Here is a 10,289-nt window from a genome sequence, read left to right as displayed (position 1 = left end):
TTATATTGTTCACAGGCTTTTAATATTTTGTATTAATTATATTTTTGGTGTTGTACACCAAAAAAACCTTCCATAGTTATTTTCATAATATAAAGCCCATACTGAAATTATGTATATGTGTTTCATTATGTATACTTTCAAATAATTGTTTATCCGTTAATCTTAAGCGAAAATGGCATAGTTTTCTGATCTAACAGCGTTCTGTATGTGTGAATGATTTATTTTAAAAGAAAATCGCAAGCGACTTGACGCTACGTGACGAACAGGCGTTTGGAAGTACAGCGTTCATTCTGTACTGTTGCGTCGCGTTGAACGCGTGCAGTATAGCTCGTATTGTGTATTGTGTACATGGTGTGTTTCTGGCTCTAGTGGGCGCAAACTCACACAGTCACTGACGAGAGAGGAGAGGAGGGAGGGTGTGAGAAAGAAAGAAGTGAAGCCAGAGAGCTCAACACAGCCAGCATGGCGAGCCAAAGGGACTTCACGCACAGAAAAACATGGATTAATGTCCTTCTGCGACTCCTACAGCTTTTATTGCCATATATTCAACATGGAGGAGCTCAGTTTCAAGGTCTGGAAAGCAGAATTGTCGTATTTGTATCGTTCACGAAGGCAAGCGGAGCCTGAAAATGTCGGAGGAACTGTCGAGGGCTGATTTGACAAGTATTCAAGTGCAGTCGTTGTGCTATAGGAGGATAATATACAATACATTTACCTCATCTCTGATAGTTTTGATGCGGGGGTTAAATGCGTCTATCTGCATTATTGCGATCTATCTTTCGATTACAGTGTGAAGAACGACATCGCGACCTTTTTTGAGCAGTTATGGGTTTTGCTCTATTTCCTGTGTCTATGCAATATGCTACAAAGCTCAGTGCATATAGCTGTTATTCAGTGCAGCTTATGGAAACTACACAAAACCACAAGACGGATCGCAACAGAAAACATGAGACAAAAGCAGCATTAATGCATATATTAGGATGTATTTCCAGCTGCATCCATTTGGATTGTTGACATGGTGTGAGCTCGCGACTAAAATAGCTTGTGTCTGTTTCATTTCACGCCTTTGTCATCCGAGCAATCCCCGTTAGTGCTCACTGTTAAACTATTGCAAACATATTATTTAACGCACGCAACATACTACACGCACGCTATCGTTATTTTAGGGGAACGACTGCATTTTTCGCATATCTGTTTACAGACGCGCTGTGTCGGGTTGGCATTTGTTGTTGGTCTGCACGCATGACTTTGTGTTTATGCTTTTGCGTTTTCTCTCTTAGTTCTGACTCAGAGGTCCAGCGTGGTTGAAGTTTGGCAGGCAGAGGACGCAGACTTCTTCATGCCATCGCAGGTATGTAAACTGCTAAACATGACGTCATTTACAACACGTTTTATTACACTGTAAGTTCACCTCATTGTGAGCCGAGAGCACGTGCGAGTCGTGCTGCAAAGCATGCTGTTGTTGCATTTGTTAAACTGTTGCATTTGCAGCAGATGGCGATAATCAAAACAAGACCTCTGGTTTGGTTTGTCTATATATGGTTCCGTATGTATTGTTTTATTCAGGGTGATAATTTATTTAGGAAGCTGAAATGGGTTATCTTTTGCGGCGGGAAGAATGAGGAATGTTCCCATGGGGACTGGGATTTCTGAATGGGTCTAATGAATACTTTCAGTTTCATACGGTTTATCACTATTTCAGACAAACATGTAACTTAATTATATGTTTTCAAGTATGACCTCCCTCTGCTAAAATGTGTTTTTATAGTAGACATGTGTTTTAAAGGGACAGTGCGCGCATCTTCTGTGTGCTCTGACGTCATCGCCCCTTTCAGAGAGATGTTATTTTTAATAATTTGATAAGCGATTTGAGGTAATATCTGATGTAATATTTATTTATTAATCTGGTGATACGGCGTTTTATCACCCTTGTTTAACCTCATGTTCACGAGTCTTATGTGAAGTTTGATTTGGTGAGGTTTGCTGTAAGGATGCTAGTATAGTTAGTACACAGGGTTTGAAAGGGACAAGTTTCATTGGGTGAATTCTAGTTGAGCACATATTTGTGCAGAAAATCCCATTTATGTTTATAGAATGTGCATAGCATTTGGAGATTACTTTATGGATAAAAGATGGAAATCCTCTACATCTTGAACTTGAACTCCATCCCCCCTTGAAATTCACTTCCTGGACTCTGTCCCCCGAGTCCCCCTTGTTTCCAGTCCTGGTTGTAAATGATAACATACAGTTGAGCACAGTGTATTAATACCCTTCACATTGAACACCATTACAAAAAGTATAGGGCGATTGAAACAAAATGTTGTTATTGGCACATTCACCCATCACCTGACCAAAGATGTGCAACTTGTGGTTGTGGTGGATGTTTGTAATGCTTATTTCTGTATACGGCATATGTTTTATTCAGAACATGCAGAGAAATAAGCATACTGTTGCTCTTACAGAGGATGACAGAGAATTTACCACTTTAGTGGTTGACAATTACGTAAGCAACCTGTTTTTGGTGGGGTATTTGTGTTATGGCTTGAGAATGGCTGCAATCAAAGGGGACGGAAAGTTCTATTTATAGTTCAGCATTCATTTTAGTTTTAGTCTGCTGGGTTGACAACAGTGGCAGTAGTGAAATTGTGTTAGTATTAGGGTCAGTGTTTAATATTTGTTTATATTGGGCCTAGGGGTGGGCGGGCGGTATGACCAAAAATCCATTTCACGGAATGAGTCATTTTATTTCACGTTATACTAGTTTTTCAGTTTATGTTGTTTTTGGAATATAAAAATTTGCAGACATTTGCCACTCACTATAGCTTTTAACTTAATGCTCACCATAGTTTTAAAATATGAGAAAGTTAAAGATATTGTTAATGTAAAAATGCCAAGAAGATAACAACAGATTAAGTCTTGGTAGACAGAATCTTGTTTTTAATTAAGTTATTAATTTTATCGACTATTGAAGCTATAGTATGCATTCATTGTATTTTGTATTTATGCATACAGTACTTTAAAAATAGGCAATATGTAAAATGAATATGCACAAACCTACAGGCAGGATACTGTAAATACCTGTATATAAGAGACGGAGCTCTAGATATAGATATTATAAATATGACAGGTGCTATGATGTGATGACCAGGAAGTCTGTTTTAAGATCTTGACGCCCTTTACTTTCTATTAGACCTTAACTGTGTCTCTCTCTCGTCTTTTATATCAAAGATGTTTATACTATTAGCAAATGGCACATCGCTCCAGCAGCGCACGTGTCACTGATATAAACGCAAGTTTGCTTGCTTAAAGGGGCACTTCACTTTTCTTAAAAATTGCTCATTTTCCAGCTCCCCTAGTGTTAAACATTTCATCTTTACCGTTTTGGAATCCATTCGGCCGATCTCTTGGTCTGGTGTTTCCACTTTTAGCATAGCTTAGCATAATCCATTGAAACTGATTAGACCATTAGCATCATGATAAAAAATAACCAAAGATATTCAATATTTTTCCTATTTAAAACTTGACTCTTCTGTAGTTACATTGTGTACTAAGACTGATGCAAAATTAAAAGTTGTGATTTTCCAGGCTGATATGGCTAGGAACTATACTCTCATTCTGGTGTAATAGTCAAGGACTTTGCTGCTGTAACATGGCTGCAGCAGGCGTAGTGATAATACGCATTGCCCGAAAATAGTCCCCTTGGTTACTTTCAATAGCAGGGGACTATTTTCAGAAGCTACGTAATATCATTGCGCCTGCTGCATCTGACATTTTATTTCACGGTAACGGAATATACCGTCATACCGCCCAGCCCTAATTGGCCCAATAGTTGTATGCAACATGGCTATAACTTACTGAAATGTAACCAGTGGCTCATTTAAAAAGTGTAACATTGGCATTGGCTATATTAATGAATTTTTGGGAAATACATGATGTTGACTATATATTGATGGATGTTGTCAGAATCAATGTAATACTTAAATGACCTTGCTGTTGAATGGCTAGCAGTGCTGTGGTTTATTACATAACTACAGTTAAAGGGATAATCAATGAAATTGCATTATTCCCTTTTACACTGTGTAACTGAATCATGTTAAAGTTCAAGAGGTCTTTTAGGCTCTCTAAATGGTTGAAATCAGATTAAGCCCATTTGAACATAAGCTTTTTTTAAATGTTGTCAGGTTTTGTAATTTGAGTAAATATGGCACTTTATTCAAATTATTTAGATTTATATTTTTAACCTCCATATTTTTGATGCAGGTGGGGGTTCCAGTATAACCTAATTGTTATACTGTTAAATTATTTAGATACGCCTTCAAATCTTATTCAAGAGCAACCTGTGCTTTGGTCTCTGAACCTAGTTAAACAAAATAAGTGAATTTGAAAAATGCATTTGAAATGTAAGTCAAATGCACAAGCAGCTCGCTTTCTAGACATTATCAGCTTCAAAACATCCACACTGTGCTGAAGGCAAACCCATAAATAGACTTTGATTCATTTGAAGTCAACATAGATGTCAAGAGTGATTGAGTGGACCTGCAGCATTCCATTTAAAGAGAACCTCCCTCATATGATGAATGCACTCTAATAGCAATTGTAAATACTACACTGGAAACCAGTAGATCACAACTTAGCCTTATAAGTAAGAGGCAGTTTATAATTGAAACCCATCGTCAGGTTTTGCATCTTCACAGTCATCCAATCACCGTAAGATGTGTACCAAACAGTCACCTGATGCCAGGCAACCAGGTGTCCTTTATATGCATTTATTGTTTGGCTGGAGGGCTATAGTAAGTTTCTATGGAAACCTGGTTTAACAAAGCACATAAACACTTATCAGGTTAACATGGCTTTAAAGGGATAGTTCACCCAAAAATGAAAATTCTGTCATCATTTACTCACCCTCATGTTGTTCTAAACCTGTATGTATATATACTAGTCAACATTTGAAGTGGATCAAAAACATTCATCAAAGTTGTCCTAGGACAAGAACGGGTATTGGGTATTGGTTTGAGAACACATTAATGAAAGGTTTGATCCACTTCAAAAGTTGACTAGTGTATTTTGATAAATGATGGTAAGCACACAGCTGATTGTAACCATTGACTTCCATAGAAGGAAAACGAATAATAATAGAAGTATTGGGATAAATGATGATGAAGATATTTTGATGAATGATGATAAGCACGCAGTTGACGGTACCCATTGATTTCCATCGTATTTATTTTTCCTTCTATGGAAGTCAGTGGTTACAATCTGCTGTGTGTTTACCATAATTTATCAAAATATCTTCTTTTGTGTTCATCAGACAAAATAAATTCATACAGGTTTAAAACAACATGAGGATGAGAAAATGATGAGAGCATTTTTTTTACTTTAATACTAGATAGGTTTGTGGTGCTAAAGGCATTTTTGAAATACGATAATAATACTTTATTGCTATATTAATATGGTTATATATAATAAAAAAAGAGTAAACATTCAAAGCAAGGTCAGCTTCATAGTTAACAGTACATTAATAAATCTCTAAATAAATAAATTATATACATTTTAATTAATAGTATTGTGTTTTCAATTGTATGTCTTTGTTTACATGCATTGCATTTATTTATTTATTTATTTTCATTTTACATTTACTAATTTCACATGTTCTTTACTTATAGGGGTCTTAGGTTGCGATTACATGTTTTCCTTTGTCACTGTTTGTGCATATAAAAGATAGATATTCTTTCTAAACGTGAAGGCTCATCCATGCCTTCCTAAAATGCCTCATATAAACACGCCCCCACATATCTATTTCACTGTGTGGGAAGATTTGCATAACACTACCCAAATGTATACACAAAGAAAGAAGGCGTATCTTTAATTCTCACTGTTGTATTGTTTGCCACTGCCATATTGTGGAGAAGATATGCTTTGGGAGCTGATATTTCAGATTTGGTAAAGGGCATACCATTTCTATCAGCCAACTTGCTTTTTCAGAACAATGAGCTTTGTAAAAATCGATGCGTTTAGAAAGGCCAAACATAGAGAAGCAACAATAATGTTCAGTATGTGGACAAAATGTGTTTTTTTTTAACCTTAAACCACAAACATATGACCCAAGTTTAAAGTATTTCTTTCACTGTTATGTCATAACTACACTGTATCTGTGTAATGCGTGCTGACCTGCTGAATAAAAATATCCTTTTTTTACTTTCTTCAGGCAGAGGAGCAGCATGGTAAAGAAAATGTTCCTCGAGAGGAAAGGTGAGAGTTTTCTATCAAACCACAATCCCTTTGAGAATTTACTGGCATATTTCACAAGAGAAGTGCAGTCTTTATTTATTTTGTTACTTCATACATGGTTGGTACACTTATAAATACAATACATTGTTTTTAAATAACCCATAAGATGTATATAATAAGGATTTAATATTTAATAGCGATGCTAAAGGGCTTTTTCTCTCCTTAAACAATGGACGTTCAATGCAGAATATTGGCAGACACATTTAGACATAGTTCTTAGTTAAATGAATAGTTCACTTTAAAATGAAAATTCTGTCATCCTTCACTTGTCTTCATGTTGTTCTAAACCTGTATGAATTTCTTTATTCTGATGAACACAAAAGAAGATAGTTTGAGAAATAATGGTGAACACACAGCAGATAGTGTCCATGGACTTCCATAGTAGGAATAAAAAAATGGCTACTGTCAACTGCATGCTTACCATCATTTATCAAAATATTTTCTTCATCATTTATCACAATACTTCCAAAATATTTTTTCCTACTATGGAAGTCATAGTTTTTTTTGTGTTCATCAGAAAAAAATTCATAAAGGTTTAGAACAACATGAGGATGAGTAAATGATGACAGAATTTTCATTTTAAAGTGAACTATCCCTTTAATGTTCAATATGGCAGTCTATACTGTTTTTTTAACCCAGTATATATAAACCCGAAGTATTTGCAATACTACTGCATTCACAATGCATGTTATAAGCAAACCACATCAAGTGAACGACAGGAAAAGCACCTCCTGAGATGTTTTTGGAGCATTTACACAAAAGACAAAATTCATAAAAATTTAACTATAGACCCGAATAGAACAGTGGCACTGAACAAGCAGACTTTTTGTTGTTGTTTTTTATATTTTGTTTGTCTAGCAAGCATACATCTTTGCATTTAAGCAGTGGAATTTTTTGTCACACAGTGGTCTGAGATGTTTCGCGGGTCGGCCGCCACCACGTTGGGTAGATGAGCAAAGCTACCCAACCACTGAGCAAACGTCCCCACGTTTGACTGTTGAAGTGTGTTAATCAATATAATAATATAAGGCTGTAGGCTGTTGTATCTCTCCAGGCTTTCTAAGGAGAGCAGTTTTATTATTTGCCCATTTGCATCCATGTGACTGGTGTATGATCTAGAATCAACACACAGTGTTTTTTTAACCACATTGCAGAAAGAAGAAAACAATATTAACCTAACAAGTACATGTGAGTTCCATGGAAAGATACCATTGTTAACACAGGCCTGCATGATGCACGGTTTACAGGTGTGTTTTTACAGATGGTGGTAGAAAACAGAGTAGGTGTAGATGAAAGATAATGACTGTAAACTGGATAGGAAAAACGTTACTATACATTTCTCAAGCTCAGAGCTTACAGATGTGGTGGAGGTTTGTTGAGTAATTTTCGATGAGTTTCTTTGTTCACAGCGTTGTTGTTAATTCGTTTTATATATGGTTTAAATGTGACACCCAATGAGTATTGAGAGATTGGTGGTAAGTTTATGGTGGTTAGAGTGGCTGCCGAGCATTATGTAAATACTGAGAACATGAGATGACAGTTTCATCATAAAAATTTTCACATTTCCTATTGGTGTCAGCTCACTTGTTTTCGATTTCAAGCATCATTGAAATCAATTAAGCTGATTAATATATTATCTACTTGAATTGATGTTTTAAGGCTGCAGGTGAAAATGTTGACGTAAAACCTCCATTCATTATTAAAAAAAAAATCACAATTGTGAATTGTGGACTCAAGTAAGTGCTTTACTTTAAGGGACTTTTTAAAGTAATAAATCGACATGAGTTTTTGCCTGATGGTGCTCGTAGACTGGAAGCGTCTGTGGCTGACACCTTTCATAGTCACTGTGCATGCAAGTTTTGTTAACACTTAAAGTAACCAAAGCACTATTTTACTTTCTCTTCATTGTGTCTTTGCCACATCCTCTCGTGTCAGCCACCCCAACTGTCCTATCTGCCTAAAACAGATGGTTCATAGTTCACATTGTCATTTCATTGTTTTTTGACATGACTGTAGGTAGCAGCATGCTCTGTGGTTAAGTTCTAATCAGGGTCTATCACCAAGAAGCACAATGACCACATTTAAAATGGCGTCAACAACGCTCTTTTCCTGTAACAACAGGAAAGTGCATTCAGAAAAAATGGACAATAGCTGTCACTGGGAAGATACCGTTAAAAAGTCCAAATATGTACCATTTAGATACAGATATGCAATGTTGAGGTAACAATAGGGCCTTTCGCACTGCATGAACTTTTTCGTTTACTATTTGTGGGTCTACTCGCTTTGTGGCATGTTCGCACCACAGGAACTGGCATTTTTGTACATGTATTGCCTATTTCTAGGACTAAATTAGCTCCTACTCCGTAGTAGGGTCTAATTAGCACAATGCAAACTGTTCATGACATAAGTGTATATTTTTTGGTCACAAGCATGTAATACAAAACACTAGCACCGTCATTCTTTTAAAAAGCTTTGTGCATATACAGTTTATACTTCATGAACATGTTACAAGACATAAACTTGTTCTTATCTTAGCCTCAATGATATATAACACTTCAAGACAGTTGTTGGAGAAAATATAAGGTTTCAGAATTAGAGGTAACTTGGACAACTAGACTTTATTGGAAGCAGATAGCATTAGCAGATTGGTCCGAATATCTAATAAACAAATGCATGAGACCCAAGGAATGTGTAAATGTTAGTGAATGCGTCAGTGAATTACCTAGAGTGCAGCAGAATGGTATAACACATACAAGCATGGTGGTGAATTCATGGGAGCATTGTGTCAGTCACGCAAGCAGAAGTGGTGTCATCTTGGCTCCCAAACAGAGAAATGAAACATGGGATTATTTGACCACCCTGCTGTACATTGTGTGTTTTAGAAACATGTCAGATTTTCTGCATTTAGAAAAATTACCCAAGGCTGTTTTGGATCTACCGTAATTGTAAAATCTTTTACATTGGTACGTATGTGTACATGTACATAAAAAGTCTGCATGCTAAACACAGAGTTCACGGGTGGATTCTGCAGTATTGCAATCTATGACTCATGACTCTGTGTAAATGAGCTCAATAGACATTTAACCTGTCATAGCACTAGACCTAAAGGATACCTTTTATGTGTTGCATAACTATAGTTAGGACTAACTTAAAACCAAAAAACAGGAAGATTTAGTGGAATCCTGAAATGTTAATACAAATGCATTGCACAAATATTGTAAATTCTTTTATCGCATGCAATTGCAAACAAACTATATTTATGATTTAGTCGCATTTTATTTTGTGTGTGTGGTCCACTATTGGATTGTGCAGTGGAGTGTATAATACTTCTTTTAATACCTCTGGTGATATTCTGAGTTTGTTCTTTGAACTTCGGCCCTGTGGTGTGTGTGAGTCCATTTGGCAGGGTGGCTGTAATGGCATCTAATGTGGTATATTGGAGTTTATTGACTAGCTTATCATGTATCATGCAGTGCAAAGATAAAGAAAATGTTCTGTGCAGTTGTCCGGGGTCTGAAGAGAACGCATGAATTTGAATAGCAAACTTGAAAACGTTTTTCAGATTGAGAATTAGATTTACATTTATGTGTTAGGGGGAGACGCTTTTATTCAAAGTGACTTACAGTGCATTCAAGGTACATTTTATCATTATGCGTGTTCAGTATGACCTCGCTATGCCAGTATACCTATAGAAAGACGATGTACAGTATGTGCTGTTGAATGAGTATAGAAGCTAATGTCACATACTGTTAGCAATTACATGTAGCCTTATTTGAATTAACAAAAAAATGCTTGTTTGGTTTTTAACATATTTAATTTATTCAGAAAAACTGAATATTAAAGGCAGTGATAGTGTTTTTAGAATGATGTGCAACAGTGCATCACTTTACAAAGATGCAGTTACTATTTGGACTGTATCTAAATTTTCTTATATTTTTAGATCAATTCAGTAAATGGTGCCAATAGGTGCTAATAAAGATTAGAGAGGAAGAAATAGGAAT

General features: G+C 36.1%; 1 protein-coding gene across 1 annotated transcript in view; it reads left to right on the top strand.

Moving 5' to 3' along the window:
* The first annotated feature begins 408 nt into the window (after window positions 1–408).
* Window positions 409–10,289, top strand: part of tmem131l (transmembrane 131 like) — a 70,790-nt gene continuing 60,909 nt past the window's right edge. Inside the window, exons 1-3 of the mRNA XM_065254685.1 lie at window positions 409–571; window positions 1,281–1,351; window positions 6,206–6,249. Coding sequence (XP_065110757.1) covers window positions 463–571; window positions 1,281–1,351; window positions 6,206–6,249 — 224 coding nt within the window. The 5' untranslated portion in view covers window positions 409–462. The remainder of the gene's footprint in view (window positions 572–1,280; window positions 1,352–6,205; window positions 6,250–10,289) is intronic.

Source organism: Paramisgurnus dabryanus, chromosome 4 (assembly GCF_030506205.2).
Source record: "Paramisgurnus dabryanus chromosome 4, PD_genome_1.1, whole genome shotgun sequence".
NCBI classification, from domain to species: Eukaryota; Metazoa; Chordata; class Actinopteri; order Cypriniformes; family Cobitidae; genus Paramisgurnus; species Paramisgurnus dabryanus.
Note: the sequence above shows the minus strand (reverse complement) of the source record. Positions and strands in the feature narration are given on the sequence as shown.